The sequence below is a fragment of the Populus trichocarpa genome, chromosome 9 (assembly GCF_000002775.5).
Source record: "Populus trichocarpa isolate Nisqually-1 chromosome 9, P.trichocarpa_v4.1, whole genome shotgun sequence".
Taxonomy (NCBI): domain Eukaryota; kingdom Viridiplantae; phylum Streptophyta; class Magnoliopsida; order Malpighiales; family Salicaceae; genus Populus; species Populus trichocarpa.
Genome location: NC_037293.2, coordinates 8,268,747 through 8,285,786, shown reverse-complemented (window position 1 = coordinate 8,285,786; position 17,040 = coordinate 8,268,747). Strand labels below are relative to the sequence as shown.

The 17,040-nt window shown below is 32.6% G+C and overlaps 1 protein-coding gene across 3 annotated transcripts; it reads right to left on the bottom strand.

Moving 5' to 3' along the window:
• Nucleotides 1-2,888: 2,888 nt before the first annotated feature.
• Nucleotides 2,889-8,114, bottom strand: LOC7469629 (BTB/POZ domain-containing protein NPY2). 3 transcript variants are annotated; one of them, XM_024609008.2, is made up of 5 exons: nt 7,988-8,114; nt 6,248-7,023; nt 5,424-5,493; nt 3,761-4,936; nt 2,889-3,590 (listed from the first exon to the last, which is right to left on the bottom strand). In XM_024609008.2, the coding sequence occupies exons 2-5, from the start codon at nt 6,307-6,309 to the stop codon at nt 3,057-3,059; spliced, it is 1,842 nt and encodes a 613-aa protein (XP_024464776.2). In that variant the 5' UTR covers nt 6,310-7,023; nt 7,988-8,114; the 3' UTR covers nt 2,889-3,056. The 3 variants fall into 3 exon arrangements, with proteins under 3 accessions (XP_024464776.2, XP_002313906.3, XP_052311872.1); XM_002313870.4 differs by lacking the exon at nt 7,988-8,114 and adding an exon at nt 7,625-7,978; XM_052455912.1 differs by lacking the exon at nt 7,988-8,114 and having other exon boundaries at nt 6,248-7,493.
• Between the last annotated feature and the right edge of the window lie 8,926 nt (nt 8,115-17,040).

Genomic DNA, 17,040 nt, shown 5'->3' with positions numbered 1-17,040 from the left:
AATCGTTAGAAATTAAAGGATCCTATCTTAATATTAGGGGGGAAAATAAAATATTAATTTGTGTGTCTGAATATCTGAATCCTATCTTAATATATGAATATTTGTATTAAAGATTCAAGATTCATTTTAATCTTCTTTAAATATAGAAAAGATTTAGAGAAAAAATTATAAAATGTCTTTATTGTTAATAACACACACAATATAAGCAAAAACTTCATGAAACTTTTTTATTAACTATAATACTCTTGAATATTCTTGAAAGACTATAATACTTTTAAATTATTTTAATAATCATTATATATACACTTATTTAATATACACATATTTTCTATATTTCTCGTATAAATTTTTTAATACATGTTTTTATTTTTTCGCTCTTCCCTAATATGTGTTTCCTATGAAACCTTTTTTTTTTTTTTTTGCTTGTCATACTATGTTTCCAATATTGTTTTTTCGTTTTCAATTCAATGCCTAATCTTGTGTTTTCTATATAAAATAATTAATATAGCTTTCTTATATGATTTTTTTTCACAAACCACAAGCAATTTTCTTTTTATATCAGCATAAACTTCTTTTTTATTCGAATATCATCATAGAAAAATCTTTGATTTTAAGTGTAATCAAATCAACATAGAAAAACACCTTTGATTTTAAGTGTAATCAAATCAACATAGAAAAACCTTTGATTTTAAGTGTAATCAAATCACATATTTGGACCTAGGGGATCACTAGGTGACCTCGAAACAGGGAAGATTAATAAATCTTTTGGTAGATCGATTTTGCTACCGAGAAAGGCCATTGAAGTACGGAACTAATGAGCCATCCCTCTCGTGAGTCATGTACATGATTAATCCTATGCTCATGGGGATGGGCTCAGCCTCCCAGTGCTTTTCCACACATGATGAGTGCGACCTGCCACTCACTATATTCCTTCCGAATGTTTGCCAAATCATCCGGAAAGGGCCTCTATCTGATCCACTCGAGTCAGGCTGCAATTATCCACTGACTGCATGTAAATAATTATGACAACCCGTCTTGCTGTGAATATCCCAGGAAGAAGAAGAAGAAGCACAGGCGTATAGCTTTCTGGATCCTGATCTGGAAATAATACACAGCTGCATGGTGTCTCCGCTGCTTTTTATGGATGAAGTGGCAGATTATCTGCTCCTGATCAATACAAAATGACATGCAGATATTAAGCAGTTCGTACGTAGACTTTTCTACTGAAGTTCTATCCTACGTCCTTCCTCTTGACCTGCATTGAAAGGGTAATGTGAAGTTAATTTTTTCTGCAACCAAAAAGAATTTAAACCCTAAACTCTTTTAAAAGAAGCAGTATATTGTTAGCAATATCAAGTATCGCTATGCAGGATACCATTAGACGCTAGCTGATGATAATAATTGCACTAAACTCGTCCACAACAAGCTTTAGCGATTGCGATTAATTCAGAACAAGTGGATCCATATAGAAGTTAACATCTGTGTAGAACTATATTTTCCACTCATTCTAGCTCCAACATTTTCTCTGCTTTTGAAATTTATGTACCCGAAGATTCTCATCTCATTATCAACATGAGGTCAGCCATGAAATATTGTTTGGCATGATTAATTCAGAGTTAAGGAGCTGATTTACGCCGTTAAGATATGTTGTTGTTACACGTAATTTGAAAAATATCAAACAAAGCTGGTTTTTAAAGCTCAGCTTAACCTAGCTGTCAAACTCATAACCTAAAATCTATCCTAGCTTATGATTTAATTTGAATTGACTTGATATTTACCTGATATGACTTGATTGATCAACTTGTCATCTATAAACTATACTTAGATAAAAACCGAAGATTTATCTTTATACTAAGATTTCACTGTAAATTAGCACAGCTTTTATAAGCAAATGATTAATCAGATTCGTGTATTAATTTTAGTGTTAATTGAATTCTAGTACTATATTAATTTATTTAATTTTAGCCCTCGGTTAATAATTTGTTGAGGGTGTTAAGTAAATTGCATAATCACAGAATATGTGTCTTTTGACTTTGTTAATCATGTCAATTGTTTTTTTTTTCTCAAATTTTTTTAAGAAACGCATTTATTAATATCATAGAAAAAAAAATATACATGTTGTTTATTTTTTATAATCTTAATAAACACGTTTTGTAATAAAAATAGAATAAAAAAAACAACTAACAGGTAAAGAGGTTTAAATAACAATTCATTCTTCTTATTACTATTATTATTATTACTACCGTTTGCTATTATATGGTACCTTCTATGTATCTACCAAAGAAAATGAAGAGGTGTTTGAAAGTTTAATAGCAATTGCTTTTCAAAGTATTTTTTTAAAAAATATATATTAAAATAATATTTTAAAAAAAAAATTATTTTTAATATCATCACATCAAAATAATCTGAAAATACTAAAAAAATTCATTTAAACCAAATAAAAACAAATTAAAAATATTAAAACACAAAAACAAACCATACTTCAAAATTCAAACTTGAAGTAAAGTCTGCGTAATTTATAGTGATCCAAGCATTCATTTAAACTGTGGCCCAAATTAGCAGGCAAGTGTACCCCAATATAAACAAAACAGTGGGGGATCCATTAGAGAATCAAATCAACTAAAAGCGGGCCGAATCTAGCTCGCGCATCACAATAATTTTATTTTTTTTCATTAGAAAAAAGAATACCACAGTAATATCAAGCAAAATTTAGATTTTAAGAAGTTATACGGATGAATTCACATATAGTTTTCTATCAATTAATATGAAATTTGATATCTTTACACCTGATTAATGTTTATTTAAAAATACTTTTAACTTTTGGTGGCCGTTGATATACTAGTTTAGCGCAGCAGTAATATTCAATGATTTCTTCTGCCCTGCAAATCTTTTTAAACAAAATAAAGAACTGTTATTGCAAAGTATATATGCCTCAGTTTGCTCAATTAGAATTTAGAAGATAAACACTACTGTTTTTAAGTTGTTATTGTCATTAACAATGGCAAAAAGCCAATAAGAAACATGTAAGAAAAACTACTCTGTATAACTAAATTCTTCTAAGAGACTGAATGCCTGATGTTTCTGGAAGGCGTGGATTTAGCTTCTTCCATGTTAGCAGAACCAAGACTTTCTGATGAATCCGACCCACTATTCTCGCCCTTTTCCCCTTTGCTTGACCAGAGCTTTGTAAGGATCTTCGACTTGAGCATCCCTCTCATTTTGTTGTTGACAGCCTTATCGACACCACTTCTACCAGTAGCCAATCTCAAGGAAGCTACCTCCTCCTTTAGAGCCTTGAGCTCCTCAGCAGTTGCCACAACATCCCAATCTCCCTCTGTGTTAGTATTCGCTGACCTCGAGCTCCTTTGAGACCCATTGTTTAGATCCCTTATGCTTTTAGGAAGGTCGGGGGTGCTACTGCCAGATGAGGCAGCCACCCTGACCTGCTCAAAAAAGAGTACCTGCACAACTACACGCAATGGTAGCCTGTCATTCTGCACCGCATGCATGCATGCATCAACTGATAGTTTCTTGCAGTCCATCAATTTGCATATCCTCTTCCTCTCACTCTTGCTGATCCCTGGGTGTTCCTGCATCAAAGAACAGCAAAACTCTACATATCAGTAACCACTAAGCAATTGAATGCACCCAAGTTTTATGATTGGCTGCACTCCTAAACTCAGTTGAGGGGTCAAACATGCTGTTTAGTGCCTTGATTTGAAAAAAAATTGATGTGAATTAAAAAAATTGATGTTATTACCTTGAGATACATGTCAACTGCCCGGTACAGTGCATCATGAGCTGGTCTAGAGATACCAGATACCATCTCAGCAAGCTCAACAAACTTCAAGAGGGGCAGATTGGGATCCTTTGCTATTTCAGCTAGGTACCCATCTATCAGTTTTGCCACCATGAGCTTGGAAGCATCGGATAAAATCCCTGGTTTTCTTATCTCCTGAACCTCATGGCCTTCTTCAGACTCCATCTCGGCAATCTGATCTCGCATCAGAAACTCTTCCACCATTTTCTTTACTGCATCAACATCATACATCATGTTCTCCCCTTCCCCAGCATGAATCAAAAGATCATTTACAGAAGCCTCCTCTAGTTGCTGTCCGATTCTCCTTATCAGCTGTCCTTTGATTGCATCGCCCAAGTCAACATATATGGCTGCTTTTAATAGCTTCAACAAAAAACTACAGGGGACGCTGCCTCGCTCAGCAGGCAACAGACACACGATGGTATCAACTGTTGATCTATATTTTGCTGCGTCTCCACACTGGATCATACCCTTGCTGAAACCTGGCAACCTTCTGTAAGCGTAAGCTTTCAAACCTTCTCCAATCACCTCATCAGAAAGTGTGCCTTTGGTTTGGATTGTAATAAGAACTCGCTTATACAAGCCAATTTCAAGCTCGCATAAATCCTCAACCCACCAGTCCTTTGGCACTAACCGGTTTCTCAGACCATTCAAGTTTGGATCATTCCCATTTTCCTCGGGGAGTTTTCTCCGGTTATACGAATAGGACCAGTTGACTTTTGAAACGTCAACACAGGCCTTGGTAGCTACAGCATGAATGCAATGGCTGGTCACCTTCAGTTCCTCAGATAATGGCAAAAGCGACCTTGTGGTCTGAAGAACAATGATTGAATCCTTCCAGCTGTGAAAAATGCTAGAGCTAAGGAAGACATCAATTTTGTAAATGAGGTTCCCTTTTTCAATAGTCTCATGCATTCCAAGGTACTCAGCCGCACATCGGGCAGAAACAACATTATAAGCATTGAGGGTCACAGTCATGCCATAGCAATATTTGGCACATATCTCAAAGGCAGAAGGCCCACCCGGAATATCAGAAATTTCAACTTCATCACTATTTTCTCCGTTGGCAATTGTTACCAAATTCTGCAAGTGAGCACTTTTTGACAGAAGAGGAAACTGCATAGCAGGATTTTAAATTAATTAGCATCAAAATGATTATAGCAACATAGCATATTAACACAGATTTCTAAACGCATGTCAACACCATTCCAAGCCATGGCACTCTACCCATTATGACTGTAGCCACAGTCCAAGGATGCCTTTGACAAAAGGTTAGATGGTTTATTCAACAATAATATTGAATCGATTAAACGGTATCATACTACCCTTGCTTCAGACATTGCCAAACCAAGCTGAGCCATGTCAGATCATTGTCTTGACATCTCAGAACCAAAAATCATATTCTAGGCTCACTTATATTGAATAAATTAGCAAAGTCAGCTACCTTGGATGCCCATAGTGCCATGTATAGCATCATGAGATGCTATGTACCAAGGGCACCACACAGGACAGACACTAAGATACAAAGATCTAGATGAAGTTGCAGAGATAACACCATAGTCATCAACTAGAAATGTATACTGGATTGATCGATCATGTGTACCTTATGCAGATAAAACTTTATATCCCCCACGTTAACAATGATATCAGTTGCCAACTCAGTAGCCACATATCTGCACATGACATATAAAATCCCAGTAATGTCAGCAACAATCAAAAATTTAAAGAAATTTGACGATATGCATATTGCTAAGTGCAACCACATTCTATTCCAAAGCTGTAAACCATTCATTTAATTATTTTTTTAATGTAACAATCTTCACAGGCCGACCAAACTTTACAGGGGCCAAGTACAAAAAATCAAGACCCAATTGGTGGGGAAAAGCCAGAATAACAAGCATTCAACAACAACTTCGGACCAGAAGAGATTTCAATTTTCCTTTAGTAATCAGAAACATAAGAACAATCTCTCATTTTGAACCACTTCACATTGCAAAGCAGCTCCAATCTCCACAGAAGACAGAAATCACCAGCAAACACTGTGCTCATGCATGAATGTAAAATCATGGACAAATGGAACTAAATATACTGGCGAATCATAATCATTTTAAAGATTGTTTCACTTTGTTAAAGCATCAATGATATTAACAACTGCCAACAGAGGCTGAATAAAATCCTCATTTCCAGCAATACAAATGCTGTATGACCTTCAGTAGAGAACCCAAACTTCACAGTTCTCCAAAGAAAGTAGTCAAACAACCGGAGTAGCAGATCTAACACACAACAGCAGCTGTGCAAATTCATCAATAAGAGGATTGACTTAAAAGAAACCAAAAAGAATAAGACATTAAAGCAACAACAAGAATCGTAAATAAAATTTCAGCAAGGAATAAAACAGAACGCAAATTGGACTTTGAAACTTCTCACCTAATACTGTTCCCTTCTGCCTGAAATGAATCTGGCTTTGATCCAAGTTTCATGAACTTCATCTTGTCAGACTAAAGATCCAAATACTGTAGTTTCGAAACAAACCTTCCCTGCACTCAATTGATCACTCCTAAATCAAACACCTTATGCTATACGCTCACCACCACACATTCCCAATGAAACATTAACATAACCCAACTCGAGAAAAATATTCCTGAATTGGAAAATATACTACAGGTGTGGGGACCAAGTTTCTCAATTGTAACAGGCTTCTAGGCCTAAGGGAGAGTCAACAAGGATCTCAGGAGACGGTGAACAATATATGTAAGTGAGGTATGACCGAATCTTGACAGAAACCAAGGCAGGAAGTGTGACGGAGAGAGAGAGAGTGAGTTAAAGGGATGTAAAGAAGATGGGATTGAGTAGTTTTTCAACTAAAAGGATCTCTTAAATAAAATGAAAGCCAAAGAAATGGCTGTTGCCTAAATCGGCGGCAAAGCCCACGGAGTACGGAGGCAATGAATCAGCCCAGGAGACATGGCCAACAGGCACTCTACACTAAACAATTCACTAATTAGAGACAACCCACAAGCATAAATCTGACTCCACCTCACTCACACCCTATTTATTTATCTTTCCGCCTCTGATTACTCTGTTACTTTGTTTTCTTCCTTCTTTATTAAAAGATTCATATCAGCAAGACCAATCCAGCTTAATTAAGTTCCAAGTTCCAAGTATAAAGAATATGTATATTTTTACCGTTGAACTTTGAAAACCTGCAAAGAAAAAAAAAACAGCATCTTGGTATCAGTTGAAGAAACCACCAAAAACGCAGACAACAAGCATCTATCTTCAATTTTTTTTCAGAAAAAGGCAAAAGCATGGGAATAAATGAGATTTATGCATCGCAAAAATGCTGTAGTAATGAACTATCAAACATCAACTACCAACAAGAAAATTGAAACTGAAATCAAAGGAATCTACCATAATATGTTACAGAAATCTAATTAAATAACAAATATCTAGTTAAATAATTGTGACCAAAGATCAGGATAGAATTGCTATAATGTAAAACCCTAAAACCCCACATGTTGACGTATGAATATAACCAACTTGGAAACCAAAAGACAAAACCCCAAAGCCACTCTCCGTGTAAGCCCCAACAAAATCCAAAACTGACCCCAAGTATCCAAATCTACAAAACCATAAATATTACCACCATATTCCTAGAACCAATGTAGATAAACCCACCGAAAGAACCCCATTTTAACAACAAAAATCATCAAAAAAGAAAGAAACAAGCCTTTAAAGCCAAGACTTAAAGCTACAACAAATCCACAAACAAAATAGATAGACGTCTCTTGGAAGAACACTCACCGAAAATTGCAATATTAGTGACACTCAAAAGATGGCAACTTTGAGTCTCAAGTGCCAAAAAAAATTAACCACGACAAAACACTAAGGGGATCACCCAGAAATATAGCCTAGAAATGAGGTGTCACTTAGTTACAGAAATTCAAGATCCCACAACTTCTTACACAAAAACATGAGCTAGAAACAGATGTTTTATCTCATATGAGTGTACTAACAATCCTACATTGCTTGGTTATTACATCAAACCTAAAATAAAAATCTTGTCTTTGATTTTCTTTGCTCGTTTAGAAAGAAAGCAAAGAGAAGTTCATTCAGTTTTTGGAGAAGGGGGCATTAAAGAAGAGGGCACTCATGACTCGCCACTACCTTTGCTCAGTCATGCACGCCAAAACTGACACACAGCTAGCTTTTTTGTTGCCACTTCACTCCTTTTTAATAAATGACCCACCTTTTAGCCCTTAGGATTTTGCGTCCTCAATTTACACAGTTACTTGTTTACTAGTACCATCACTCTTCTCTGCCTCTCTCTCAAAAAGAAAGGATGCAAATAATGCCCATTTCTGAATAAAGTTAATTAAATGATTATCGTGCCCTAAAAAGGCAAAGAAGAAGAAAAAAGTGTCGATTATGTTGATGTTTTTTTTTTTTTCCTTAGATTTGAGTTTGAATTGTGCTAAATTTATGGTGCATTATTGCAAGTTGGAGTTGCTGGAGGAATTCTAAATGACCCTAATGTTATCATACTTTGTTACAAGAGACAGAGTACTGTAATTGTAATAAAAAAAATGGGTTTATTTTTATATTTTAAAAGTAGTTTTGAAAAACTAAAATATTTTTTTTTGTTTTTTTATTTACTTAGATTAATTTTTTTATGTATTCAAATTGTTTTAATATATTGATGTTTGAAATATATTTTAAAAAATAACGATAAAATACACTAATAAAACCATATTAAACAGTATTAAAACATGCGTTTTTTTGTTTGAATCTTGAGAGGGAAAAAAAACCCTTAGTAGAGGGCGTCATATGGTAACCACCTTGAGTCTTATTTTTTTATTATTATTATTCGGAAAGTGTAACTAAGAGTCACATGTGTGAGATGGTTGTCCTAAAACCCAAAAGAAAAGGAAAAAGAAATCAACGCGTGCCCTTTATAGGATATATTTGCAAGATGTCATACCGAAACAGTTTACCGTTTTTTTTATATAAAAAAAAAACATTTGATGTTTGTTCCCTTTTTGGTTTCAAGTTCGAGTCTTGTGGTTGCTTATATGATGACCACTGGAGGCTTACATGGTCGTTAACTTCAGGGTTCGTGGGATTAGTCGAGGTACGCGCAAGCTGGCCCGGACACCAACGTTAAACTAAAAAAAAAACATTTGTAAAATTTAAGAGAAGGGATAAATCTGTGGGTCCCCTCATTTTAGTTCATGACCTCCAGACAACTTCCCAGTTGCATCTAACCTGTGCTTTTATCAATCGAGTCCTCAATGTATTGAGAATTTTCAATCAGATCCCTTCGTCCGAATCCATTAATGGCTCCCATCCAAGGTACCCTTTTTTTTAAGAGAACTTGATGTTCTCTGTCAAACTCTTACTGTCATTTTAGGATATGAGTAATATAATGGGGGATTGTTCATAAGATGGGGACCCAGTTGGTTAAAGAATAGGTTACGTGCATTAATAAAATTTGATGATGGGTTGGGAAATAATATAATATTATAATGTTTTGTTATTATCTTGGAATAAAAGAGATTAAAACAAAAAAGAATAAACATACCTCGATGCACTACTGTCTTGTAAATACATATATTTATTTCAAAATTGTTTTATAAACAAATTCATTGTATTTACCTATCTTTGTCCTCTATACCGATATTTTTATTCTAATTCTAAATACTAACCCAAAGTAACCAAACAGTCAGAAATCATATATAACCGCGTGCATCAATCACGAATAACAAATTCGAGGTAGCTTAAGCACGCGTAAGAATGTTTAGGATTTAGATATGATTGTTTTTGTATTTTAAAAATATTTTTAAAAAATTAAAAAATTTTATTTTTTATTTGTTTTAAATTAATATTTTTTTGGTATTTTCAAATTATTTTGATATGCTAGTGTCAAAATAATTTTTAAAAAATAAAAAAAATATCATTTTAATAAATTTTCAAATAAAAAACACTTTAAAAAGCAACCGCAGTCATACTTCCAAACAATTCTTTTTACCAGAAGTGATTATCTAGCATTTCCTAACAAACTATTCACCAGTCAAACCAAAGTAATATGATCAATTATCTGGTCTCTAAAGGAATTCGTTCAACATTGAACGAGTAGCATGGTAAAAATTCATATTTCTAAAAGTTTTTTATTTTTGTTTTTGAAATTTTTTTAATAATTTTGCTATGTTGATATTAAAAATATTTGTTTAATATATTTTTTAAAAAATACACTTCAAAAATTAACCATATCACATACAAACACCACCCACCCAGTCATAATTCCTATTCAAGTCGTGGTGTTGACTCTGTAGAATATTTATTTTCGACCGATCTTGCAAAAAAAAAAAAAAAAAGTAAAACATAAGTGTTGTTAATGTTATGGGGTTATTTAAAACATGCGGGAATATGAAATGTATGGTGTTTTGTGCATGTATGAAATGCATGATGTTTTCTATCATGTGTAGATAATTATTTTTCTGCTCATTATTTTCTAATAAAAAATATACCAGGGGTGATGTACACTACCACACCCTCACAATTTATTTATTCACGATTAAGGGTGTCTTTAATAGTGCCAGTGGAAGTGTTTTTCTAAAATATTTGTTACTAACAAATATCAAATTAATATCTTTTTAATAATTTTAAAATTATAATATCAAAATTATCGAAATATAAGACATTAGTGTGAATCATTACAAGAACACTTAAAAAAAAAATAGAAAGCATCCAAACATGACACCAAATGGTGTGTAATTCCTTAACATTTCACCCAATGTGTTTTCCTCTCTGGTTTAAATGGTCATCGAGGAGATACTTTTCTTGGTGTATTGTTATGCTTAGGAGATGATTCCTTTCTGTTGTAACACTGCTCAAGCAATTGTCTTTCTCTTTTCTTTTGCTTATGCATGATTTATTATTTAGAACCTGTTTGGCGAGACAATGCACAACCTCCGATAAAAAAAGCACAAAAACTAATACTTGCCAAACAAAACCTTGCTTGTTTTTGAAGAGCACAGACATGGAGAAAGGGTGTCTGCAGACTCGCTTGTTCAGACATGGACAAAGACTTTTTTTTATTATTGTTATTATTATTATGGGTTTGGACCAAACCAGGAGATGATAATTTGTTCATTACCGGGAGAGGCTATCAAAGTAGGGAGAAGCCCGCTAATATAAAACTTCATCCAAGACAAGATTAAATGTTTGTTATTGTGGTAGTTTTTATTGTTATGATTTGAAAAAAATTATTTTATAAGAGTATGTTTGGTTGAGGTTGGTTTGGTATTTATATATATTTGGTTAAAATTGAGTTTGAATAAAAAATAATTTACTGTTTGGTTAATAATACTTTTTAAATTGAGGTTATAAAATAATTTAAAAAAATACATATTAATATTAATGGTTTTTAATTTAAATGTTGTAGATGTAAATGTTGCTATTACATCATGAAATAAATAATACTTTATATAAAATAATTTTTATTGTTCCGTTAAACTATCTACAATTTCATCACGTATGAAATACATCCGACAATGACTATGGTTTTCTTGATTTTTTAAGTGCGCAACAACATCAGGTAAAACAAAACACAATTACAAAAATAAAAAATAAATTTTTTTTTATTTTACCGGGTCGGACCTAGTTCAATGCATTTAGCTCTGGACCAGACCGGACCCGACCTAGTCCGACTAGAACAGTGGAGAGTGACTCCACTGTTCACGTGAAGAAGAAGAGAAAACAGCATTGAGCTGCTTTTAACGACCCTGCATTTTAAACACAATTAATAATGATATCCATGAACAATAATATACGTTTCATTTATTACCGAACATCAATTTTCCGTAGTTTGCTTCAACAGCAAACGCAACAACGGAATTGAAGTAAACCACGCAAACAAATAGTCACTTAGAATTACAAATTAAGAAGGTTAATTCAATTTTATAAAAGTATTTTTGATCGAGGTTGCTTTGGTATTTATATATATTTGATTAAAACTGTGGATGAAATTGAGTTTGAACAAAAAATAATTTACTGTTTGGTTAATAATACTTTTTAAATTGAGGTTATAAAATATTTTAAAAAATACATATTAATATTAAAGGTTTTTAATTTAAATATTGTAGATGTAAATGTTGCTATTACATCATGAAATAAATAATACTTTATATAAAATAATTTTTATTATTCTGTTAAACTATCTACAATTTCATCATGTATGAAATACATCAAACAATGACTACAGTTTCCTTGATTTTTGAAGTGCGCAACAACATCAGGTAAAATAAAACACAATTACAAAAATAAAAAATAATTTTTTTTTTATTTTACCGGGTCGGACCTGGTTCAATGCATTTAGCTCTGGATCAGACTGGACCCGACCTGGTCCGGCTAGAACAGTAGAAAGTGACTCCACTATTCACGTGAATAAAAAAAAAACAGCATTGAGCTGCTTTTAACGACCCTGCATTTTAAACCGAATTAATAATGAGATCCATGAACAATAATATACGTTTCATTTATTACCAAACATCAATTTTCCGTAGTTTGCTTCAACAGCAAACGCAACAACGGAATTGAAGTAAACCACGCAAACAAATAGTCACTTAGAATTACAAATTAAGAATGTTAATTCAATTTTTTTTAAAAAAATTAAAATAATATTATTTTAACTTTTTTAAAATCAATAGCTATTTCATCAGGTTTTAGCTTGTCAACTTAAAACACGAGTCAATCTAAGATTTAAACAGAGTACTTAGATTAATTCCCTCCTCTATTTCTTGTTAAATCTAAATCAGTCTAGATATTGAATTCCTGTTTAACCTGCTATTGGATTTTATAAATAACCATGATACGTGACAATCCCTGTATCAATAGAAGAACCAACCCGATTGTGCTCCTATCCCTCGTGTGGTTTCCCTATAGCACTTGGTTTGACAAATTCTCTCCAATGAAAAAAAATCAACAAAATTATGAACTGGGATCTTCTAGTGTTTGTTTATTTTATGTTAAATCTAAATGATTTGATTCGAAACAAATAGATATTATTTTGATTTTAATATATGCTAAAAATGACAAAAATTTTAATATTTAAATCATTAAATTCAAAATGAATGATAAGATTCAAACACGGCATGATCTAAATCCCAAATTAAAAAAAATCCCCTAATAAAAAGCATTATTTTGGACAGTTAAAAATCTTGTCCCTGACATGATGGTATCCCCACATCCGTGCTACAATTAACATCAATTCACTTCAAACTTGTACACGTGGCTATTTTTTTTTATATAAAAAAAATCCTAATTTAAGAAAAAGTTAGTGGAATAAGAACGAGTAGCATTTAAAACAATAGGGTGGCAAGCCTATCAATACATCCACTTCTAGCATAAGAAAAGAGAAGTTAGGAAGAAACTTAAGATCATGGGGTTTATTTCTCCTGTAATTTCAAGTTTGAATATTATAATTGTTAATATTATAGTCATTAAAGATTTATATAGTTGTTAATTTAAAAACTTATAAAATTAATCGAAATATACACAAATTAATACGAATATTTATATTAATTAATAAAAAAAAGAAGAAGAAGGGATGCCAGGAACGAGTACCGTAAAATTGTATATGTTAATGCCAAATTGTATGTTGCCCATATAATGAGAGCTAGTACGGCTTTCCTCTGTAGCTTTTGTGATCATGGTGCCTCCACGAGGAAATGATTGTTGAGGAACTTACCATCTAAAAGCCGAAAACTTTGCGACAAAGTTTTAGGCTTGAGTAAGACAGCTCATGCCATCAAATTATGAGGCTAACTCTCTAGTTTAGGGTGTTTGGTACTAAGTTTTAATATGTTTTTTATTAAAAATTTATTTATTTTTACTTAAATTATTATTTTTAATATTTTTTTAAATTTAGTTCAGGGGAATTATCCAAAGATGGAAGAAATGAAGAAGAGAAGAAAAGGCATTCTTCTAAAGTACTCCTATTTGGAAAAAAAATTATCATAAATAAAAACATTATTTTATAAGATTGCCTTATCATTTCATTACGAACAGCCTATTGTTGGGTATTTTTTCGATTTTTCTTTTAACGATTGCTCTTTAGCGATATTTTTTTTCAAGGAAATCCTTAGTAGGGGATGGATTTTGATTTCGCGGGGTCGGAAGTGTGTAATCAAGGGCCGTCGTTCTCTTCAAAGAGCAATATAATAGTAAATCCAAGTGGCATGTCGTTCTCCTTACTGACAATGGACTTTGCGACTGTGGCCACATCGCTCTCACTGCGGCCTGCTATTATTGGCCCACTCCTCTCTATTCCCATTCTTATTGGGCCGTGTCCCTCGAATGAAACCCAACTGTTTAGCAAATGGACCAGCAGAAATATACATTAAAATCGGCCATGACCCATAAGAATCTGATAGCGACAGGCTGATATCTCTAGGGAAAGATTTAAATCTTAGTTTTTTTTTTTTTTTTTACGTGGAGTGTTCGGCTAGCTTGCATGTACCTCGACTAATCCTCATAAATCATGAAATTAAAGACCAGGTAAGTCTCTAGTAGCCATCAATATTAACAACCATAAAGCTCAAACTTGAGAACACAAAAAGAACAAACTTTTTGGTCATCTTACTATTAAATCACCAACTAAATAGATAATTTTTTAGTTATTTAATGCACCCGGGTCATGGGGTCTGCGCCACTAGATAAATGGCACGATACCACCACTACTTATTGTTCATTATTTAGCTGACCTAGTGTTTTATTGTAAAGTTGCCAAATCGGAAAACAATATTGATCTGATGCAAGCAGTGGGAAGCATTCAAAGGACTGAATAATTCAGTCCATGACTACTGTTCGATGAAAAAACCAGTAAAAGAATGATTCAATGGCCCTTGTGTTTAGCATGCCTCCACCCTATCTAGCTAGTCTCGGAGAGCGACGGTGGCTGAAACAATAAACTAATAATCACCATATAGCACGAGGTGCATGCATGCGTGGCTAGCCCGGGATTTCTACCAATGTTTTGTAATAATCAGGAAGACATCAACAACAAAAATCGGGATGGAAGTGACGACTCCTCATTTTTAATTGCTAATTGTACTGTTGTTGATGAGACGGCTCCGGAGTAGGTAGGAGTGTTGTGAGGTTGTTTTTCGGTGTGTTTTACGCTTGAAGATTTATTAAAATAATATTTATTATTTTTAAAAAGTTATTTTTAACAACATACTATTAAAATAATTTAAAAACATAAAAAAATAATAATTTTAAGCAATAGTGAATTAGCTAGTAATTTATTAAGCTCATGACAAAAAAAAACTAATACATGAAATTCACTTTGTCACGCTATTTGATGTTTTTATTTTTCTTACCGAACACTCAACCTCTTTATTTTTGTTCATTTAACTGTTAAATTTAACCTATTAGTTTGTAAGTTCATGTATATGATGGCAAAATTTCAAATGAGCTATTTTGACAGTGATGTCAGTGGTGGTATCCTGGAGCAGCAAAGAGTAGTACTAAAGCTGTATTATTCATAAAATATGCTAAAGCACGAGAAGCTATTTGATATCGACCCCTTCGGCGCAGGGGAAATGATACATGAAGTAGAATGTGAAGAACAAGCTGCAACTTGATAAGCTTGTTTGACAATGTGGTTGTGGTTGCTTTTCAAATAACTTTTCATGTTAAAATATATGTTAATGATATTTTTTTATTTTTTAAAAATTATTTTTGACATCAGCACATCAAATTAAATCTTTTAAGAATGCAGGTTGAATCACGTTCCCAAACGCTTAGAAAAAAACGAACGAACACGAATGATGTCAGTGGCAAGGCAACTAGCTAGGGGGGATACATGGATCGGGTTGCCCAGCAAAACTCAACAAGTTATCCCGCAAGGATAAGTGGACACACCTTATCTTTTAACGGCTATTATTTCTTATCTGGGTGTTCATCTAGGACTTTTAAGACAGCAAGAGTCACCTGTGAAAGTCAGTAGAGCAGTTTTCGAGATTAAAATTATAACAAATACTAAACGGTGTGCGAATATTATCATAGATATTTTACTGTGCAGTGTAAAATCATCTTAGATATTTTCCTTTCATTTCTTATTTTTTCGCAAGTGAATAAATGTGTTCTTGGGTCTTTGTCAGATCGAATTTGCTTGGGTCTGGTATATATCTATGCCAAACTCAAGAGGGTTAAAATAATTTTTATATGTTTAAATTTTTTTTTAAATTTTAAAAAAATTAACTCACTGTGCAAGCCAATATAACAGTATATTTTCAAAACATGTTTCCTAGAAATTTTAAGATTCAGCAGATCAAAATCTAGTTGTATGTCCTTTTTGCAATCCTTGTTTTATTTGTTTTCTTAAATCTCACCTCTGGTTAGGGATATAATTATAGATTTCAGGTTAATTTAATTTTTCTTAAATATTTCTTTGAAGTTGATGAAAGTGTTTGGGAGTAGGATAATAATTATTTTTCAAAGTATTTTTTATTTGGAAATGTTTTAAAATAATATTTTATTATTTTTTTAAAAAAAATTATTTTTAATATCATCACATCAAAACGATATCAAAATATATTAAAAAATAATTTAAAATAAATAAATAAAATTTGCCCAAATTTTGTTTGGAATGCAAGATTAGCGTATGACACTGCGTTTGAAAAACGTTTTTGAAAAAAATTGAATTTTTTTGTTTTAAATTAATATATTTTTGATGTTTTCAAATTATTTTGATGTGTTTATCTTAAAAATAATTTTTAAAAAATAAAAAAATATTATTAATATATTTTTCTGAGTAAAAAATATTTTAAAAAACAACTAAAAAAAAAGAGGATAAGATGAAACTTTACACCGGACAGTGTAGTTTTGAGGCCACCCAATGTAGTTCTAATAAAATCACAGATTTCCAAGCACTCGTCTTTCACGTTTGAATTAATTTCGAAAAATTAAACTATTTGGCAAACATGCGACTCTAAAAGGCCAGATCATTTAGCAAACCAAAACTAGCAAGCATTCCTAAAAACATTCATGTGACATAATTAATTCAATTCACCATGTTTAGAACCTCACTTGACTCGAGATTCGCTGCCGTTGCATAGTTTTTTTTTATTTTTAAATGAATATGTAGGCTCTTACAGTGCGTTTTATTGATAGTAAATGAAGAAAAAAATAGTCAAGGGAAGAAATCAGAGATTAAA